The sequence below is a fragment of the Salvelinus namaycush genome, chromosome 2 (assembly GCF_016432855.1).
Source record: "Salvelinus namaycush isolate Seneca chromosome 2, SaNama_1.0, whole genome shotgun sequence".
In the NCBI taxonomy this organism is placed as follows: Eukaryota; Metazoa; Chordata; class Actinopteri; order Salmoniformes; family Salmonidae; genus Salvelinus; species Salvelinus namaycush.
In genome coordinates this window covers 75,077,281-75,100,215 of record NC_052308.1, presented here as the reverse complement: position 1 = coordinate 75,100,215, position 22,935 = coordinate 75,077,281, and the positions used below count along the sequence as shown (strand labels likewise).

The following is a 22,935-nucleotide window of genomic DNA, read 5'->3' as shown; positions in this document are numbered from 1 at the left end:
TCTCATACACTCTATCCATCCCTTTCACCCATTATCCATCTAGCAGTGTTCCTCTTTCCTTCTCTATATCCATCCCTCACTTTTACTCACTCCATTCCACTCTTCTACTATATCCATCATTCTCTTTTCATGTTCCCTCAATCTATCACCCTCTACACTCCCCTCTCTCAATCTATCACCCTCTACACTCCCCTCTCTCAATCTATCACCCTCTACACTCCCCTCTCTCAATCTATCACCCTCTACACTCCCCTCTCTCAATCTATCACCCTCTACACTCCCCTCTCTCAATCTATCACCCTCTACATTCCCCTCCTTCAATCTATCACCCTCTACACTCCCCTCCTTCAATCTATCACCCTCTACACTCCCCTCTCTCAATCTATCACCCTCTACACTCCCCTCCTTCAATCTATCACCCTCTACATTCCCCTCCTTCAATCTATCACCCTCTACATTCCCCTCCTTCAATCTATCACCCTCTACACTCCCCTCCTTCAATCTATCACCCTCTACACTCCCCTCCTTCAATCTATCACCCTCTACACTCCCCTCCTTCAATCTATCACCCTCTACACTCCCCTCCTTCAATCTATCACCCTCTACATTCCCCTCCTTCAATCTATCACCCTCTACATTCCCCTCCTTCAATCTATCACCCTCTACACTCCCCTCTCTCAATCTATCACCCTCTACATTCCCCTCCTTCAATCTATCACCCTCTACATTCCCCTCCTTCAATCTATCACCCTCTACACTCCCCTCTCTCAATCTATCACCCTCTACATTCCCATCTTTCAATCTATCACCCTCTGTGGGCTGCTCTGATAGTCTCTGTGGGCTGCTCTGATGGTCTCTGTGGGCTGCTCTGATGGTCTCTGTGGGCTGCTCTGATAGTCTCTGTGGGCTGCTCTGATAGTCTCTGTGGGCTGCTCTGATAGTCTCTGTGGGCTGCTCTGATAGTCTCTGCGGGCTGCTCTGATAGTCTCTGCGGGCTGCTCTGATAGTCTCTGCGGGCTGCTCTGATAGTCTCTGAGGGCTGCTCTGATAGTCTCTGCGGGCTGCTCTGATAGTCTCTGCGGGCTGCTCTGATAGTCTCTGCGGGCTGCTCTGATAGTCTCTGCGGGCTGCTCTGATAGTCTCTGCGGGCTGCTCTGATAGTCTCTGCGGGCTGCTCTGATAGTCTCTGCGGGCTGCTCTGATAGTCTCTGCGGGCTGCTCTGATAGTCTCTGCGGGCTGCTCTGATAGTCTCTGCGGGCTGCTCTGATAGTCTCTGCGGGCTGCTCTGATAGTCTCTGCGGGCTGCTCTGATAGTCTCTGCGGGCTGCTCTGATGGTCTCTGCGGGCTGCTCTGATGGTCTCTGCGGGCTGCTCTGATGGTCTCTGCGGGCTGCTCTGATGGTCTCTGCGGGCTGCTCTGATGGTCTCTGCGGGCTGCTCTGATGGTCTCTGCGGGCTGCTCTGATGGTCTCTGCGGGCTGCTCTGATAGTCTCTGCGGGCTGCTCTGATAGTCTCTGTGGGCTGCTCTGATAGTCTCTGTGGGCTGCTCTGATAGTCTCTGCGGGCTGCTCTGATGGTCTCTGCGGGCTGCTCTGATAGTCTCTGCGGGCTGCTCTGATAGTCTCTGTGGGCTGCTCTGATGGTCTCTGCGGGCTGCTCTGATGGTCTCTGCGGGCTGCTCTGATAGTCTCTGCGGGCTGCTCTGATGGTCTCTGTGGGCTGAATGCGCACGCACCTGGGTACACACACACACACACACAGACAAACAAACATAGACAACCCTGTGGTTCCCCTCTCCACGGCAAATGGAAGAGTGCCAGAGTATACCCAGGCTGTAGTAGGCCCTCCCTGGGGTGGCTCAGTCACCGCGGGCCCAGGCTTCCTGCCGGCGTCTAGGCCCCAGGGCCGGGGGAACACATTAAGATAACATCATGATGGAGACCTAGTGGTAATGTTGTGGAACAGACAGAGAGAGAAGAGGGAGAGAGACGGAGGGATGGAGAGAGGAGTGGTAGACTGAAAGAGATGAAAATAGAAAGAGAGAGAGAACAAGGAGAAGTGAGTGAGCGATAGAGAGGGAGACAGAGGAAGAGAGAGAGAGCCAGGGGCCCAGTCCCTAGTTCCTGGTCTGTGTGTGTACTTTACATGACCAAACACAGTGCGATAGAGCAGATAAGACTGGTCTCTGGGTGGAAACACAGCCACCAATTACTCAACTGTCTGCTCTACACTGATCAACACTGTCTGCTCCACACTGTCTGCTCTACACTGATCAACACTGTCTGCTCTACACTCCTCTTATTTTCATAGCTCTTTTCTTTCTACATGGATTTCACGTTGGAAAAGCTACACTTTGTTTATATTGTCTTTCCTTCTTTCTTCCATGTTTTTCTCTCTCTCTCACCCCCTCCCTCCTTCCGTCCTTCCTTCTCAGGGACCTTAGTGAGAATGCTATCCAAGCCATTCCCAGGAGAGCTTTCAGAGGGGCCACGGACATCAGGAACCTGTGAGTGACACATGCACACACACACACTCTCTCTCTCTCACACATACACGTACACACACTAATGGAAGCCATTATATGTGTTTTGTGTCTACAGTCAACTGGATAAGAACCACATCACGTGCATTGAGGAGGGGGCCTTCCGTGCTCTGAGAACTCTGGAGGTTCTGTAAGTGTTATAGAGACTGTGTCTGTGTGCAGCTTTCTTCTCCTAAGGAATGTCAACTAATATTCTCTCCGCCTCTCTCTCTCTCTCTCTCTCTCTCTCTCTCTCTCTCTCTCTCTCTCTCTCTCTCTCTCTCTCTCTCTCTCTCTCTCTCTCTCTCTCTCTCTCTCTCTCTCTCTGTCTCTCTGTCTCTCTGTCTCTCTCTCTCTCTCTCTCTCGGCAGCACATTGAACAACAACAACATAAGCAGCATCCCAGTCTCCAGCTTCAACCACATGCCCAAACTACGCACCTTGTGAGTCCCTCTCCGTTTAACTACACTACCCACAATCCAACACTACTCAGTAGGACTGCCAGGGAACTCATGACACTTAGGTGGCCGACATATCAAATTGCGTGGGGAATATGTTGTTTGGGGAGTGTTTTCCCATTGGGAAGATGTCAGAGACATCAGAATAGAATGTTGATGTCTGACCGACGCATCAACGATATAGAACTGTAGAATGTAGAACTGTAGAATATAGAACTGTAGAATGAGCAAACGCTGTATAAACGGCATCTTCCCAATGTACCCTGTATACATCGTGCCCACGTTGGGCAGACGGGTGTGTGCTATCTGGGAACATATCGCTCACTATGCGTCTGCTGCAGAGAGACGTGAGAGCAGGAGAACATGTGGTTTCCATTAGTTTTGGCGCAGCTACAGCCAACTAGCACTAATTAACACTACCTGTTTTTTACAAATCTATACTTGGAGTCAAAGTATATATACTGTATATATTGTCAAGAATAATATTGTGATATGCAACTATGTTTTTTCCCATCACTACTACTCAGTGACACAGTTATTGTATAAACAGATCAGGATGAAGATACCCCTACAGGTGCAGATCTAGGATCAGGTCCCCGTTGTCCATGTGATCTAATTCATTATGATCTTAAAGGGAAAACTGATTGTAGACCAGTACTCTTACTCTGAGATGCTATAAGAATACGGACTTTGGTCACCCTTTCCGAATCTTATCCATTAGGGTGAAAACACAAAACTGACCTAAGATCAGTGTGGAAGAAGGGCAACTCTATCCTACTCTGAGTCTGACAGGCCACACATAGCCAACCCTACCAGCTCTCACAGTCTCATGTCAGAATTAGTCGTTCATCCATGTTTCCCAAACGTCAAATTTCAAAGTGTTTAAACTTAAGTTTAGGTATTAACTCCGAATATTTAAAGTAAGGGTTATGTTCAGGTATTAACTGTGAATATTTAAGGTAAGGGTTATGTTCAGGTATTAACTCTGAATATTTAAGGTAGGGGTTATGTTCAGGTATTAACTGTGAATATTTAAGGTAGGGGTTATGTTCAGGTATTAACTGTGAATATTTAAGGTAAGGGTTATGTTCAGGTATTAACTGTGAATATTTAATGTAAGGGTTATATTCAGGTATTAACTGTGAATATTTAAGGGTTATGTTCAGGTATTAACTGTGAATATTTAAGATAAGGGTTATGTTCAGGTATTAACTGTGAATATTTAAGGGTTATGTTCAGGTATTAACTGTGAATATTTAAGGGTTATGTTCAGGTATTAACTGTGAATATTTAAGGTAAGGGTTATGTTCAGGTATTAACTGTGAATATTTAAGGGTTATGTTCAGGTATTAACTGTGAATATTTAAGGGTTATGTTCAGGTATTAACTGTGAATATTTAAGGTAAGGGTTATGTTCAGGTATTAACTGTGAATATTTAAGGTAGGGGTTATGTTCAGGTATTAACTGTGAATATTTAAGGTTAGGGGTTATGTTCAGGTATTAACTGTGAATATTTAAGGTTAGGGGTTATGTTCAGGTATTAACTGTGAATATTTAAGGTAAGGGTTATGTTCAGGTATTAACTGTGAATATTTAAGGTAAGGGTTATGTTCAGGTATTAACTGTGAATATTTAAGGGTTATGTTCAGGTATTAACTATGAATATTTAAGGTAAGGGTTATGTTCAGGTATTAACTGTGAATATTTAAGGTAAGGGTTATGTTCAGGTATTAACTGTGAATATTTAAGGTAAGGGTTATGTTCAGGTATTAACTGTGAATATTTAAGACAAGGGTTATGTTCAGGTATTAACTGTGAATATTTAAGGGTTATGTTCAGGTATTAACTGTGAATATTTAAGGTAAGGGTTATGTTCAGGTATTAACTGTGAATATTTAAGAGTTATGTTCAGGTATTAACTGTGAATATTTAAGGGTTATGTTCAGGTATTAACTGTGAATATTTAAGGTAAGGGTTATGTTCAGGTATTAACTGTGAATATTTAAGGTAAGGGTTATGTTCAGGTATTAACTGTGAATATTTAAGATAAGGGTTATGTTCAGGTATTAACTGTGAATATTTAAGGTAAGGGTTATGTTCAGGTATTAACTGTGAATATTTAAGGTAAGGGTTATGTTCAGGTATTAACTGTGAATATTTAAGGTAAGGGTTATGTTCAGGTATTAACTGTGAATATTTAAGGGTTATGTTCAGGTATTAACTGTGAATATTTAAGGTAAGGGTTATGTTCAGGTATTAACTGTGAATATTTAAGATAAGGGTTATGTTCAGGTATTAACTGTGAATATTTAAGGTAGGGGTTATGTTCAGGTATTAACTGTGAATATTTAAGGTAAGGGTTATGTTCAGGTATTAACTGTGAATATTTAAGGTAAGGGTTATGTTCAGGTATTAACTGTGAATATTTAAGGGTTATGTTCAGGTATTAACTGTGAATATTTAAGGTAAGGGTTATGTTCAGGTATTAACTGTGAATATTTAAGGTAAGGGTTATGTTCAGGTATTAACTGTGAATATTTAAGTTAGGGGTTATGTTCAGGTATTAACTGTGAATATTTAAGGTAAGGGTTATGTTCAGGTATTAACTGTGAATATTTAAGGTAAGGGTTATGTTCAGGTATTAACTGTGAATATTTAAGGTAAGGGTTATGTTCAGGTATTAACTGTGAATATTTAAGGGTTATGTTCAGGTATTAACTGTGAATATTTAAGGTAAGGGTTATGTTCAGGTATTAACTGTGAATATTTAAGTTAGGGGTTATGTTCAGGTATTAACTGTGAATATTTAAGATAAGGGTTATGTTCAGGTATTAACTGTGAATATTTAAGGTAGGGGTTATGTTCAGATATTAACTGAATATTTAAGATAAGGGTTATGTTCAGGTATTAACTGTGAATATTTAAGGTAGGGGTTATGTTCAGGTATTAACTGTGAATATTTAAGATAAGGGTTATGTTCAGGTATTAACTGTGAATATTTAAGGTAAGGGTTATGTTCAGGTATTAACTGTGAATATTTAAGTTAGGGGTTATGTTCAGGTATTAACTGTGAATATTTAAGATAAGGGTTATGTTCAGGTATTAACTGTGAATATTTAAGGTAGGGGTTATGTTCAGATATTAACTGAATATTTAAGATAAGGGTTATGTTCAGGTATTAACTGTGAATATTTAAGGTAGGGGTTATGTTCAGGTATTAACTGTGAATATTTAAGATAAGGGTTATGTTCAGGTATTAACTGTGAATATTTAAGGTAAGGGTTATGTTCAGGTATTAACTGTGAATATTTAAGATAAGGGTTATGTTCAGGTATTAATTGCAAATTCTTAAAGATGCAATATGCAGAAATCGCTCCGCCATTTCCAGGTTGCTAAAATTCTAAATGTTTGCTTAATTTAAATGTATGTGATTTAAATAAGCAAGCATATTGTATTTTCAGCTGTTTGAAGCAAAACCGAAAGTAAAAGATGCAAACATGTAATTTAAGCATGGGAAGCATAGAAGTAGTGCACATAGAGCATATCTATTGCTTCTTGGACTTGTTTCAATAACAATGTCTATGTGAATTTGGTCGGGTCACCCAAAAGTGACATATTGCAGCTTTAAGGTTGGGCATTAACTCTGAATGTAAGGTTTGAAATGGGCTTAAAACTAAAATATCAAGAACAACTTTCTATGGCTGGATTCGAACATGCAACCTTTGGAATCAGAGGCAGATGCCTCACCGAAATGTGTCTGAGCCATCCACTAGTGAGAAACACACTTCAAATACACACATCTTGTATGAATGCCTCTCTACCATAAACCAGTCAACCAGAGATGTAGCGCTGCCTCAGAAAGAGGCCCAGCCTCTTGGGGGGGACCCAAACCCCCAGTCCCATTCGAAGGAGACGTGGTCCCCTTCCACCCACCACAGAAGGGTTGTGGGTGATTTGCTGGGACTTCAAGGCACCAAGCTCCTGTCAACAAACTGTCCAACCAACGATAGACGCCCCTGGAAATCAAACTGTTAAGCCCCTGAAAATCACACCCACACACCCACACACACACATACACACACACACACACACACCCACACACACACACACACATAGAAACCCCTCCATTGTTAAAGCTGAGAGTTAGGGTTAGAGTATAGGGTTACAACAGTATGGAGGAAACTGGTTCAGACAGTGTGTGTGTGTGTGTGCAGATGATGGTTTGAAGTGAGAGTCTCAGTGAGAGATGGGTAAGTGATCCCCCCCTCCTCTCTCTCTCCTAGTGGTTACCCTCTACTCCAACCTCTCTGTGTTTTTCAGAGGGTTGAGAAAGCACAATACACATTTCCTTTGACATCCTGGTACATTGGACAATAAACCTCCTCCTTCCTCGTCCTCTCCCTCCAGTCGTCTCCACTCTAACAGTCTGCGGTGTGACTGTCACCTGTCCTGGTTGTCTCCCTGGCTGAGACAGAGGCCCACCCTGGGTCTGTACACACAGTGCAGCTCCCCTCCAACCCTCAGAGGACTCAACCTGGCTGAACTGCAGAAGAACGAGTTCACCTGCTCAGGTAAGACAGGGGTCAGAGGCTAGAGGGTAGAGTTTACCTGTAGAGGTCACCTGCTCAGGTAAGACAGAGGTTAGAGTTCACCAGCTGAGATACAGGACTAGAATTTGTGTGGAGTGTTTCTATGCCATGTCTTTCCCTTGGTATGACTTATTTACTGTCCAGAAATCACCTGGTATTTACATAGCAACTAATAATCACACAATAATACACAATAATCACTCTCTCTCATTCTAAACTCTCTCTTTTACTCTCACTTTCTCCCTTTGTCTTTCTCACTCGCTCGCTCTCTCTCTCTCTCTCTCTCTCTCCAGGTCAGAGTGACAGTGCGTTTGTTCAGCCGTGTAGCTTGGCGTCTGGCTCCTGTCCTCCCATGTGTTCCTGTAGTAACAACATCGTAGATTGTAGAGGCAAGGGCCTCACTGCCATACCTGCTCATCTGCCTGAAGCCATGACCGAGATGTGAGTACTGCACGCGGTCAGCATGACCACACACGGTCAACAAGTCCACAAAGCTATAACAATGGTTTATAAGATACAAGGGCCTCACTGTCGTACCTGCTCACCCCCTTGAAGCCATGACCGAGATCTGAGACAGTCGACATGGTCAGTTCATGCTCATCACCACACCTGGTCAATGTACTTACAGGTGTTAGTATTGATTTATTTGATGTATTAATTTAACCTTTATTTAAGCAGGAAATCCCATTGAGACCAATGTCTATTCTGCATCACAAAAACAGCCAAACAGTAGGGTCATTGAGACATCACACACCATACAGAATACCCACACCATACAGAATACCCACACCATACAGAATAACCACACCACACAGAATAACCGCACCATATAGAATAACCACACCATACAGAATAACAGCACCATGTAGAATAACTGCACCATGTAGAATAACTGCACCATATAGAATAACTGCACCATATAGAATAACTACACCATATGGAAGAACCATACTATGTAGAATAACTGCACCATGTAGAATAACTACACCATATGGAAGAACCATACTATGTAGAATAACTGCACCATGTAGAATAACCGCACCATGTAGAATAACTACACCATATAGAATAACCGCACCATACAGAACAACCGCACCATACAGAACAACCGCACCATGTAGAATAACTACACCATATAGAATAACCGCACCATACAGAACATCCGCACCATGTAGAATAACTGCACCGTATAGAATAACCGCACCGTATAGAATAACTACACCATACAGAATAACCGCACCACGTAGAATAACCGCACCACGTAGAATAACCACACCACGTAGAATAACCACACCATATAGAATAACCACACCATGTAGTATAACCACACCATGTAGAATAACCACACCATGTAGAATAACCACATCATGTAGAATAACCACACCGCGTAGAATAACCACACCACGTAGAATAACCACACCATGTAGAATAACCACACCATATAGAATAACCACACCATGTAGAATAATTCCACCAGGTAGAATAACCACACCATGTAGAATAACCACACCATGTAGAATAACCGCACCATGTAGAATAACCACACCATACAGAATAACCGCACCATGTAGAATAACCGCCCCATGTAGAATTAATCCACCATGTAGAAAAAAATCCACCACGTAGAATAACCACACCACGTAGAATAACCACGTAGAATAACCACACCACGTAGAATAACCACACCAGGTAGAATAACCGCACCATGTAGAATAACCACACCACATATGACCATTCATACTGTTAATGGGCCATATAAATACAATATAATCATCATGATTGTCATTGCATATTGATATGGTGGCCCGCTGGCCAATAAGAGTGGACCAGGAATATGTCTGTGTGTCATTGGATATCCTGTATTTATATATGTATATGCTACAGTTTATCCAATCAGATGAATATGTGGCAACCTGACCAATAAGAGTGGATGTGTGTGTGTCCTTAATGCATCAGAGCTGCTCTAGAAAGGATATTTCTATTCCCTGACAGCAGCTTACCACCCCCCCCCCCCCCCCCCCCCCACACCGACCATGTCCATATATGGACACTTAACCCTTGACTTTTACACAGGCTCATCTCTCAACTTAACATCTCCCTGGGTTTAACCTCTTAGACCTGAAGGACACACGCACATGCACACACAGGATCATGCGCACACACACACACACACACACACACACACACACACACACACACACACACACACACACACACACACACACACACACACACACACACACACACACACACACACACACACACTCTTACTCAGTCAGGGAGGGAGAGGGAGAGAAAAAGAGAGAGAGAGAGATGGTGAGAGGAGGATGAGGAAATAGTAGAATGTGTTTGAGGTTAGGGAGAGAAAGAGGGACTTTCTAAGACTTTCTCAGAAGAATAACAGACAGAAGGAGAGAGACAGACAGAAGGAGAGAGACAGACAGAAGGAGAGAGACAGACAGAAGGAGAGAGACAGGCAGAAGGAGAGAGACAGGCAGAAGGAGAGAGACAGACAGACAGGAGACAGACAGACAGGAGGAGAGAGAGACAGACAGGAGGAGAGAGAGACAGACAGGAGGAGAGAGAGACAGACAGGAGGAGAGAGAGACAGACAGGAGGAGAGAGAGACAGACAGGAGGAGAGAGAGACAGACAGAAGGAGAGAGAGACAGACAGAAGGAGAGAGAGACAGACAGAAGGAGAGAGAGACAGACAGAAGGAGAAAGAGACAGACAGACAGGAGAGAGACAGACAGACAGGAGAGAGACAGACAGACAGGAGAGAGACAGACAGGAGGAGAGAGACAGACAGGAGAGAGAGAGAGACAGACAGAGGGGGGTTAGTAGTGTCATGCTGTAGTCTCTGAGTGGTTTGGCAGTTTAACAGGTGAGCATTCCCCTGGTCAGCTAACGGCTCCAGTCACACAAATATGTCAAACTGTGTCTGATACCCTCAACATTTCCTGTCTCTCACACACACAGAACAAACACACACATACTCACACACACATACTCACACACATACTCACACACACAGAACACACACATACTTACACACACAGAACACACACATACTTACACACACAGAACACACACATACTCACACACACAGAACACACACATACTCACACACACAGAACACACACATACTTACACACAGAGAGAGAGAGACTAACCTCCTATGTCTTACATGAGTGTAATTGGAATGAATCTCATTGCCGATGGGTGTCTCCCCCTCCCTTATCCTCCCCTCTGTCTCCCGCCCTCTCTCTTTTTTCCTCCCCTCACTCTCTCCCTTTTCCTTCCCTCCTTCTCTCCTTCTCTCCCTCCTAGTCGTCTGGAGCAGAATGGTATCAAGTCAGTTCCTCCTGGAGCCTTCACCTCCTACAAGAAGCTACGCAGAATGTAACTAGCCAACCCCCTTTACTTAATATATACCAACCACCTTCCTTATGCCTCGTCTGAAACTCAAGCTGCTGTGTTTGCAGATGATATTACAATTTATACAGCAAGACAATCAGTTCAAAAGGTACAGCAGGCTCTACAAGTAGATCTGGGAAATATCAGGGATTGGGTTTGCCAGAACAAACTTGTTTTGCACACCAAGAAACCTACGGTCATGTTGGTCTGTTCCACCAGGAAAAGGCCAACACAGCATGGAATGCAATTAAGTATGGGGGAGTACAACGTGAGGAAGCGGTAGAAACCAATTGAGGGGTGCAGCTAGACAACTGCTTATCATGGTCATCTCAAATAACTAATCTATGTAAAAATGTAAAATAAAAGTGCATGCATGATCGGAAGGATAGCGAAATGTTTACCAGGAAAGATTCTTAAGAAAACAGCCCAAGCATTAATTGGGAGTCAGGTTGAACTACTGTTCTGTGGTCTGGGTAAATGCATCAGCAAGTTAAATTAGGAGGCTGCAGATTGCAAACCAGAAACCTTTTGATATATAAAATCAAATAATACTTTAGAACCATTTAAATATAATCAATAGGAAGGTTGTACAGGACTATGGTAGATGAAGGAACCAGTCTATCTTTTCAGACTGTTAGAGTATTTATCAGGTCAATATGTCAGTGTATTATGTCTGTTTGTAACAGTGTGTTATATGTGAAAATGTGATCATATTATATATATATATATATATATTTTTTTTTTATGTTTAAGGACTCTTAGATTAGTCCAAATGAGCACTAAAAGATATCCTAATAAAATCAAATAAAACTCCTGACATTCCACCTTTGACCTCTACAGTTCACACACACCCCCCTAACCCCCTGTCTCCTACCCTACAGAGTGATTATATACAGTAAGAGTCTTATCTGTTATCTGCTACTAGTTTTTGGAGACCTTTAGTTGAACTCTCAGTGAGCTAAGGCGAGGGGGGGTTAAGGCAGGATGTAAGTGGAGGGTTAGCGTGTGTCAGTGTGTGTGTGTGTGTGTGTGTGCACACGCTTGAATTTCATCATTCTCTTCAAGTACCGTTTCATTGGGGGAGTTTAAACACTTGATCGATGTATATATCATAGAAGAGTGTAATTGTCTTTACGACAGCTGTTTTTAGTCAAGACGTTTGTGTTTTTTACGTAAAATGTTTTTATTGTACTGTATGTGTGTTTATAGTTTTGTTAAAACTTCTTATGGATCAAATCCCGTTAGCGGGATCGATTTGACAACATCCGATGAAAATGCAGAGGGCGAAATTCAAAAAAAAAAATATTAGAAATATTTAACTTTCATACAAGTGCATTACACCAAATTAAAGCTTTACTTCTTGTTAATCCAGCCACCATGTCAGATTTCAAAAAGGCTTTACGGCGAAAGCAAACCATGCGATTATCTGAGGACAGCGCCCAGCATACCAACACATTAAAATCAGATTTCAACCTGCCAGGCGCGACACAAAACTCAGAAATAACTATTTAATTCATGCCTTACCTTTGAAGAGCTTCTTCTGTTGGCACTCCAATATGTCCCATGAACATCACAAATGGTCCTTTTGTTCGATTAATTCCGTTGTTATATCTCCAAAATGTCCATTTATTTTGGCGTTTGATTCAGAAAAACACCGGTTCCAACTCGCCCAGCATGACTACAAAATATCTAATAAATTACCTGTAATCTTTGTCCAAACATTTCAAACAACTTTCCTAATCCAACTTTATGTATTTTAAAACGTAAATAATCGATCAAATTTAAGACGGGATAAACTGCGTTCAATACCGGACGAAAACGAAGTGAAGAACGTTCCAGGTCGCGCGCATCAAAACATTAGAGTGCACTTGGCTGGAATAGTTCTGAATAGCCGTACTTCTTCATTCTCTAAAGAAAAACATCAACCAATTTCTAAAGACTGTTGACATCTAGTGGAAGCTATGGGAACTGCAAGCATATTTCTATTAAAACAGGTTTACCATAGAAAACAATGGAAAACAGATTGACCTCAAAAAGAAGTTCCCTGGATGGTTTCGCCTGCCAAATCAGTTCTGTTATACTCACATACATTATTCAAACAGTTTTAGAAATGTTAGAGTGTGTTATATCCAAATCTACCAATTATATGCATATCCTAGCTTATGGGCCTGAGTAGCAGGCAGTTTACTTTGGGCACACTTTTCATCCGGACGTGAAAATAGTGCCCCCTAGCCTTAAGAAGTTTGTTTAATGTTGTGTTAGTGTATGTAAGTTGTTTTGTCTGAAACGTTGTTCCCCCTGCTGCTATTGGACCAGGTCTCTCTTGGAAAAGAGATGTTATCTCAATGAGAAAAACCTGTATAAATAAAGGTTAAAAAAAAAAAGTTTAAAAAATGTGCCATCTAATCCAGGAGAGGGTTTGGACCTCTGAGGCCCAACACGGGAGCTCTTCTGTCGGCTAGATTCCAGGAGACCTCCCCTTAGCCTGGTCCTCTTGTGGTTTTTCTATTCTGCATGGTTTATATCATCTCACCAAGGTTGTATGATGCATTTCCATTGCCTGCTGCATCCCAAATGGGAAATGGCATCCTATTCTCTATATAGGGCACTACTTTGACCAGACTCCTATTTGGCCTGGTCAAAAGTAGTGCACTATATAGTGAATAGTGGGCTGGTCAAAAGTAGTGCACTGTATAGTGAATAGTGGCCTGGTCAAAAGTAGTGCACTATATAGTGAATAGTGGCCTGGTCAAAAGTAGTGCACTATATAGTGAATAGTGGCCTGGTCAAAAGTAGTGCACTGTATAGTGAATAGTGGCCTGGTCCAAAGTAGTGCACTATAAAGTGAATAGTGTGCCATTTAGGAAGCAGCCCCCTAAAGAAGATGTCATTAAGTGGTGACGTCAGAGAGAGTGTGAGGTTAAAGGTCATGGTTCTCACTGTAACACTGTTGTTGTTCCTTCTTTCCAGAGATCTGAGTAACAATCAGATATCAGAGATTGCTCCCGATGTTTTCCTAGGCCTGAGAGCCCTCAACTCACTGTGAGTCTGTTTGCATCAGTGTGTATCTGTGTGTCGCCATCAGTGTCTATGTGTCGCCATCAGTGTGTGTGTGTGTGTCGCCATCAGTGTCTGTGTGTCGCCATCAGTGTGTGTCTGTGTGTCGCCATCAGTGTGTGTCTGTGTGTCGCCATTAGTGTGTGCGTGTGTCGCCATCAGTGTGTGTGTGTGTGTGTCGCCATCGGTGTGTCTGTGTGTGTGTGTGTCGCCATCAGTGTGTGTTTGTCTTTCTCTCTTTATGTCTGTGTGTCTGTCAGTCTTTGTGTCTGTCAAAATGTGTGTCTGTCCGTCTGTGTGTCTGTCTGTCAGTCTGTGTGTACTAATGTATGTGTTGACATGTCTCTGTCTGTGTTATACACATCTGTAGCATATACATGATCATGAGGGAGTGTGTGTGTACATATCATTGTGAATAATGTATAGTGTTTATATAGAGTTAAACATACAGTCCTTATGTTATGTGTCCTACTGAATCAGCCTCAATGGGAGGTCTGGGAGACAGTGTGTGTGTGTTTGTTTTCTGTGGGGGTCCAGGGGAGGAGGGGGGGTTGGTAGTTGGTAAGTGTCCCCTTAGGGGATAGCCCAGTCTGGGATGAATGGGACTGTGCCGTGCCTTTTAGTGTGGGTGTGTTCCAGTTCCCTCTTATGAGTGATATGAGCCAGATGGGGCCACAGAATCCTGAGCGCCATGTTGTCTAGTATTGTCATGGTGTTACTGGTGTAGTACTGAGTCTTATTCTATATGGTCTCTGCAGGGTCCTGTATGGTAATATTGTCATGGTGTTACTGGTGTAGTACTGAGTCTTATTCTATATGGTCTCTGCAGGGTCCTGTATGGTAATATTGTCATGGTGTTACTGGTATAGTACTGAGTCTTATTCTATATGGTCTCTGCAGGGTCCTGTATGGTAATATTGTCATGGTGTTACTGGTGTAGTACTGAGTCTTATTCTATATGGTCTCTACAGGGTCCTGTATGGTAATATTGTCATGGTGTTACTGGTATAGTACTGAGTCTTATTCTATATGGTCTCTACAGGGTCCTGTATGGTAATATTGTCATGGTGTTACTGGTATAGTACTGAGTCTTATTCTATATGGTCTCTGCAGGGTCCTGTATGGTAATATTGTCATGGTGTTACTGGTATAGTACTGAGTCTTATTCTATATGGTCTCTGCAGGGTCCTGTATGGTAATATTGTCATGGTGTTACTGGTATAGTACTGAGTCTTATTCTATATGGTCTCTGCAGGGTCCTGTATGGTAATATTGTCATGGTGTTACTGGTATAGTACTGAGTCTTATTCTATATGGTCTCTGCAGGGTCCTGTATGGTAATATTGTCATGGTGTTACTGGTGTAGTACTGAGTCTTATTCTATATGGTCTCTACAGGGTCCTGTATGGTAATATTGTCATGGTGTTACTGGTATAGTACTGAGTCTTATTCTATATGGTCTCTACAGGGTCCTGTATGGTAATATTGTCATGGTGTTACTGGTATAGTACTGAGTCTTATTCTATATGGTCTCTGCAGGGTCCTGTATGGTAATATTGTCATGGTGTTACTGGTATAGTACTGAGTCTTATTCTATATGGTCTCTGCAGGGTCCTGTATGGTAATATTGTCATGGTGTTACTGGTATAGTACTGAGTCTTATTCTATATGGTCTCTGCAGGGTCCTGTATGGTAATAAGATCACAGATCTCCCCAGAGGACTGTTTGAGGGACTCGGCTCTCTAGAACTGCTGTAAGTACCATACTGTCTACTTCCTAAATCATACCCTATGTAGTGCACTATACTGTCTACTTCCTAAATCATTCCCTATGTAGTAAACCATACTGTCTACTTCCTAAATCATTCCCTATGTAGTGCACTATACTGTCTACTTCCTAAATCATTCCCTATGTAGTGCACTATACTGTCTACTTCCTAAATCATTCCCTATGTAGTAAACTATACTGTCTACTTCCTAAATCATTCCCTATGTTGTGCACTGTACTGTCTACTTCCTAAATCATTCCCTATGTAGTGCACTATACTGTCTACTTCCTATATCATTCCCTATGTAGTAAACTAAACTGTCTACTTCCTAAATCATTCCCTATGTAGTGCACTATACTGTCTACTTCCTAAATCATTCCCTATGTAGTGCACTGTACTGTCTACTTCCTAAATCATTCCCTATGTAGTAAACTACACTGTCTACTTCCTATATCATTCCCTATGTAGTAAACTAAACTGTCTACTTCCTAAATCATTCCCTATGTAGTGCACTATACTGTCTACTTCCTAAATCATTCCCTATGTAGTACACTATACTGTCTACTTCCTAAATCATTCCCTATGTAGTAAACTATACTGTCTACTTCCTAAATCATTCCCTATGTAGTGCACTATACTGTCTACTTCCTAAATCATTCTCTATGTAGTAAACTATACTATCTACTTCCTAAATCATTCCCTATGTAGTGCACTATACTGTCTACTTCCTAAATCATACCCTATGTAGTAAACTATACTATCTACTTCCTAAATCATTCCCTATGTAGTGCACTATACTGTCTACTTCCTAAATCATTCTCTATGTAGTAAACTATACTATCTACTTCCTAAATCATTCCCTATGTAGTGCACTATACTGTCTACTTCCTAAATCATACCCTATGTAGTAAACTATACTATCTACTTCCTAAATCATTCCCTATGTAGTGCACTATACTGTCTACTTCCTAAATCATTCCCTATGTAGTAAACTATACTGTCTACTTCCTAAATCATTCCCTATGTAGTAAACTATACTGTCTACTTCCTAAATCATTCCCTATGTAGTGCACTATACTGTCTACTTCCTAAATCATACCCTATTCCCTATGTAGTGCACTCATTTTGACCAGAGCCTGATATACAGTATGTGCTTTTAGTTTAGGAACTGAACTTCTCTTCCCTCCGTCCCTCCCTCTCTCCATCTCCCTATTTCTCTCTCTCTCTGTGTTTCTGCTTCTCTCTCTCTCTCTCTCTCTCTCTCTCTCCATCCTCACTCTCTCTCTTCCTCTCCCAGTCTCCTGAATGCCAATAAGATCCACTGTATTCGAGCCACAGCCTTCCAGGACCTGGAGAATCTAGCTCTGCTGTCTCTCTACGACAACAAGATCCAGACCCTGGCTAAAGGAACCTTCACACCCCTACACAGTATACAGACACTGTGAGTCTCACACACACCTTCACACCCCTACACAGTATACAGACACTGTGAGTCTCACACACACCTTCACACCCCTACACAGTATACAGACACTGTGAGTCTCACACACACACCTTCACAGTATACAGACACTGTGAGGCTCTCTCTCTCACACACACACGGACGGACGGACGGACGCATAGGTGTACTGTCAAATACAATACCCAAACAGGCATACATACATGTTCAATCCTACATATAGATGAAGTCTTCACATCCATATAGTATTATGACTACGTCATTGCAGGTCTGTTCAATGGCGGTTCTGGAGGGCCCAAACACTTCTGCTTTTCATCCTCTCCTTGTAATAAGGGACTAATTCAGACCTGGGACACCGGGTGAGTGCAATTATCTACTAGGTAGAAACCAAACCGGAAGTGTTTACACCCTCCGGGACCTGGAATCAATTAACGGCCAGGTATAAACAAAACCAGAAGTGTTTACACCCTCCGGGACCTGGAATCAATTAACGGCCAGGTAGAAACAAAACCAGGAGTGTTTGGGGAGTCCAGGACCTGGAATCAATTAACTACCAGGTATAAACAAAACCTGAAGTGTTTGGGGAGTCCAGGACCTGGAATCAATTAACGGCCAGGTATAAACAAAACCAGAAGTGTTTACACCCTCCGGGACCTGGAATCAATTAACGGCCAGGTAGAAACAAAACCAGGAGTGTTTGGGGAGTCCAGGACCTGGAATCAATTAACTACCAGGTAGAAACAAAACCAGGAGTGTTTGGGGAGTCCAGGACCAGGAATCAATTAACGGCCAGGTAGAAACAAAACCAGGAGTGTTTGGGGAGTCCAGGACCTGGAATCAATTAACGGCCAGGTAGAAACAAAACCAGGAGTGTTTGGGGAGTCCAGGAACTGTAATCAATTAACTACCAAGTAGGAACGAAACCAGGAGTGTTTGGGGAGTCCAGGACCTGGAATCAATTAACTACCAGGTATAAACAAAACCTGAAGTGTTTGGGGAGTCCAGGACCTGGAATAAATTAACGGCCAGGTAGAAACAAAACCAGGAGTGTTTGGGGAGTCCAGGACCAGGAATCAATTAACTACCAGGTAGAAACAAAACCAGGAGTGTTTGGGGAGTCCAGGACCTGGAATCAATTAACTACCAGGTAGAAACAAAACCAGGAGTGTTTGGGGAGTCCAGGACCTGGAATCAATTAACGGCCAGGTAGAAACAAAACCAGGAGTGTTTGGGGAGTCCAGGACCTGGAATCAATTAACTACCAGGTAGAAACAAAACCAGGAGTGTTTGGGGAGTCCAGGACCTGGAATCAATTAACTACCAGGTAGAAACAAAACCAGGAGTGTTTGGGGAGTCCAGGACCTGGAATCAATTAACTACCAGGTAGAAACAAAACCAGGAGTGTTTGGGGAGTCCAGGACCTGGAATCAATTAACTACCAGGTAGAAACAAAACCAGGAGTGTTTGGGGAGTCCAGGACCTGGAATCAATTAACGGCCAGGTAGAAACAAAACCAGGAGTGTTTGGGGAGTCCAGGACCAGGAATCAATTAACGGCCAGGTAGAAACAAAACCAGGAGTGTTTGGGGAGTCCAGGACCTGGAATCAATTAACGGCCAGGTAGAAACAAAACCAGGAGTGTTTGGGGAGTCCAGGACCTGGAATCAATTAACGGCCAGGTAGAAACAAAACCAGGAGTGTTTGGGGAGTCCAGGACCTGGAATCAATTAACTACCAGGTAGAAACAAAACCAGGAGTGTTTGGGGAGTCCAGGACCAGGTATCAATTAACTACCAGGTAGAAACAAAACCAGGAGTGTTTGGGGAGTCCAGGACCTGGAATCAATTAACGGCCAGGTAGAAACAAAACCAGAAGTGGTTGGGGCCTCCAGGAACTGTAATCAATTAACTACCAGGTAGAAACAAAACCAGAAGTGGTTGGGCCCTCCATATTCTTTTAAAACCTGACCTCTGACCCCTCTCTCCTCCTAGTCACCTGGCTCAGAACCCATTTGTGTGTGACTGTAACCTGAAATGGCTGGCAGACTACCTGAGGTCCAACCCCATAGAGACCAGCGGTGCCCGCTGTGCCAGCCCACGCAGACTGGCCAACAAACGCATCGGGCAAATCAAGAGCAAGAAGTTCCGCTGCTCTGGTGTGTGTGTGTCTGTCTGTCTGTGGTCATCTGACTGTGTGTGTGTGTGTGTTTGTGTGTCTAGCTACATCACTTTGTTCCAACTTATGCCCGTCACAGCACTCTTTCACTTCATTTGCCAGACTTATCTGCCAGCGTTATCTGCCAGCGTTATCTGCCAGCGTTATCTGCCAGCGTTATCTGCCAAACCAGCTCTAGTGAAACCAGTAACGGATCCTTGATCTGTGTGCTTTAGAGCTGGTACAGGTTATGACAGGTTATAAGGCATTACATAGAGTTATGTTAAACCATGACGTTACAGGGCCAGGAGCTACTGCTTTCTTATTCATCAGAGATATAGATATATCTATCTTAGAGTAGGAAAACAAATATTTGACAAATCACAAAGCTACTGCATTCTACAGTATATATGAATATTCTATATGCTGATGCCATCCTCCTTAAACTGTCAATCAACTTAACTTGTTTTTCTGTTTCCATGGTAGCTAAGGAGCAGTACCACATCCCAGGTACGTGTGTGTTAGTTCTACATATCCGTATATGTACTTCTGTATATACATACTGTAGTATATTATACTGTACATCGGTATCTGTCCTGCACATTGGACTCATGTGTGACGTGTAGAACATGTCAAATGAACTGTGACCTCTGTGTTGTGTCCATGTTGGACGCTAAACCGTAACTGGAAATACTATACTGTGTTCTATGTAGGGTTGCAAAGTTACGGGAACTTTCCCTAAATTCCCAAGTTTCCTTCTGATTCCCTCCTCCTGATTTCCTCCTCCTGATTCCCTCCTCCTGATTCCCTCCTCCTGATTCCCTCCTCCTGATTCCAGTAACATTTCACTTGGGTTTCTGGAAAACTTGGGAAATTTGTGAAAGTTACCAGACATTTGCAATCCTAATTCTATGTGTGTTGTACAGTATATGTAAAGACAGTATGTTCTATTTGATCATACAGTGTGTTCTACGTGATCAAATCAAATTTTACTAGTCACATGCGCCGAATACAACAGGTGTAGTAGACCTTACAGTGAAATGCTAACTTACGAGCCCCTAACCAACAATGCAGTTGAAAAAAATACGGATAAGAAATTAAAGTAACAAGTCATTAAAGAGCAGCAGTAAAATAACAATAGCGAGACTATACAGGGGGGTACCGGTTAGTTGAGGTAATATGTACATGTAGGTAGAGTAATTAAAGTGACTATGCATAGATGATAACAACAGAGACTAGCAGCAGTGTAAAAGAGGGGGTAGGGGGTGGGGGTCGGGGCAATGCAAATAGTCTGGGTAGCCATTTGATTAGATGTTCAGGAGTCTTATGGCTTGGGGGTAGAAGCTGTTTAGAAGCCTCTTGGACCTAGATGTGGTGCTCCGGTACCGCTTACCGTGCGGTAGCAGTGAGAACACTCTATGACTAGGGTGGCTGGAGTCTTTGACAATTTTTAGGGCCTTCCTCTGACACCGCTTGTTATAGAGGTCCTGGATGGCAGGCAGCTTAGCCCCAGTGATGTACTGGGCTATTCGCACTACCTTCTGTAGTGCCTTGCGGTCGGAGGCTGAGCAGTTGGCATACCAGGCAGTGATGCAACCAGTCAGGATGCTTTCAATGGTACAGCTGTAGAACCTTTTGAGGATCTTAGAACCCATGCCAAATCTTTTCAGTCTCCTGAAGGGGAATAGGTTTTGTTGTGCCCTTTTCACGACTGTCTTGGTGTGTTTGGACCATGTTAGTTTGTTGGTGATGTGGACACCAAGGAACTTGAAGCCCTCAACCTGCTCCACTACAGCCCCATCGATGAGAATGGAGGCATGCTCAGTTCTCTTATTCCTGTAGTCCACAATCATCTCCTTTGTCTTGATCACATTGAGGGAGAGGTTGTTGTCCTGGCACCACACTGCCAGGTCTCTGAACTCCTCCCTATAGGCCGTCTCGTCGTTGTCGGTGATCAGTCCTACCACTGTTGTGTCATCGGTAAACTTAATGATGGTGTTGGAGTCGTGGCTGGCCGTGCAGTCATGAGTGAACAGGGAGTACAGGAGGGGACTGAGCACGCACCCCTGAGGGGCCCCTGTGTTGAGGGTCAGCGTGGCGGATGTCTTGTTACCTATCCTTACCACCTGGGGGCGGCCCGTCAGGAAGTCCATGATCCAGTTGCAGAGGGAGGTGTTTAGTCCCAGGGTCCTTAGCTTAGTGATGAGCTTCGTGGGCACTATGGTGTTGAATGCTGAGCTGTAGTCAATGAACAGCATTCTCACAATGGTGTTCCTTTTGTCCAGGTGGGAGAGGGCAGTGTGGAGTGTGACTGAGATTGTGTCATCTGTGGATCTGTTTGGGCGGTATGCAAATTGGAGTGGGTCTAGGGTTTCTGGGATGATGGTGTTATGTGAGTCATGACCAGCCTTTCAAAGCACTTCATGGCTACCGACATGAGTGCTATGGGGCGAACGTCATTTAGGCAGGTTACCTTAGTGTTCTTGGGCACAGGCACTATGGTGGTCTGCTTAAAACATGTTGGTATTACAGACTCAGACAAGGAGAGGTTGAAAATGTCAGTGATGGGGCCTCCTGGGTGGCGCAGTGGTCTAAGGCACTCTATCGCAGTGCTAGCTGTGCCACCAGAGATTCTAGGTTCGAGTCCAGGCTCTGCCGCAGCCGGCCGCGAGCAGGAGGCTCATTGGGCGACGCACAATTGGCCCAGCCGGGTTAGGGAGGGTTTGGCCGGCAGGGATATGCTTGTCTCATCGCGCACTAGCGACTCCTGTGGCGGGCCGGGCGCAGTGCACGCTGACCAGGTCGCTAGGTGTACGGTGTTTCCTCCGACACATTGGTGCGGCTGGCTTCCGGGATGGATGTGTGTTGTGTCAAAAAGCAGTGCGGCTTGGTTGGGTTTGGAGGACGCAATTGTTCTATGTAATAATACAGTGTGTTCTATGTGATAATACAGTGTGTTCTTTGTGATAATACAGTGTGTTCTATGTGAAAATACAGTGTGTTCTATGTGATAATACGGTGTGTTCTATGTGATAATACAGTGTGTTCTATGTAAAAATACAGTGTGTTCTATGTGATAATACGGTGTGTTCTATGTGATAATGCGGTGTGTTCTTTGTGATAACACGGTGTGTTCTATGTGATAATACGGTGTGTTCTATGTGATAATACAGTGTGTTCTATGTGAAAATACGGTGTGTTCTATGTGATTATACGGTGTGTTCTATGTGAAAATACAGTGTGTTCTATGTGATAATACGGTGTGTTCTATGTGAAAATACAGTGTGTTCTATGTGATTATACGGTGTGTTCTATGTGATAATACGGTGTGTTCTATGTGAAAATACGGTGTGTTCTATGTGATAATACAGTGTGTTCTATGTGAAAATACAGTGTGTTCTATGTGATAATACAGTGTGTTCTATGTGATAATACAGTGTGTTCTATGTGATAATACAGTGTGTTCTATGTGATAATACAGTGTGTTCTATGTGATAATACGGTGTGTT

The 22,935-nt window shown here is 43.2% G+C and overlaps 1 protein-coding gene across 1 annotated transcript in view; it reads left to right on the top strand.

Moving 5' to 3' along the window:
- The window catches only part of LOC120023487 (slit homolog 1 protein-like), a 129,877-nt gene that overhangs the window by 67,805 nt on the left and 39,137 nt on the right, over positions 1–22,935 (top strand). Inside the window, exons 5-16 of the mRNA XM_038967516.1 lie at positions 2,437–2,508; positions 2,603–2,674; positions 2,895–2,966; positions 7,390–7,553; positions 7,865–8,012; positions 10,903–10,974; positions 13,960–14,031; positions 15,728–15,799; positions 17,112–17,255; positions 19,264–19,427; positions 19,665–19,667; positions 19,913–19,936. Of these exons, the coding sequence (XP_038823444.1) occupies positions 2,437–2,508; positions 2,603–2,674; positions 2,895–2,966; positions 7,390–7,553; positions 7,865–8,012; positions 10,903–10,974; positions 13,960–14,031; positions 15,728–15,799; positions 17,112–17,255; positions 19,264–19,427; positions 19,665–19,667; positions 19,913–19,936 (1,079 nt within the window). The remainder of the gene's footprint in view (positions 1–2,436; positions 2,509–2,602; positions 2,675–2,894; positions 2,967–7,389; positions 7,554–7,864; positions 8,013–10,902; positions 10,975–13,959; positions 14,032–15,727; positions 15,800–17,111; positions 17,256–19,263; positions 19,428–19,664; positions 19,668–19,912; positions 19,937–22,935) is intronic.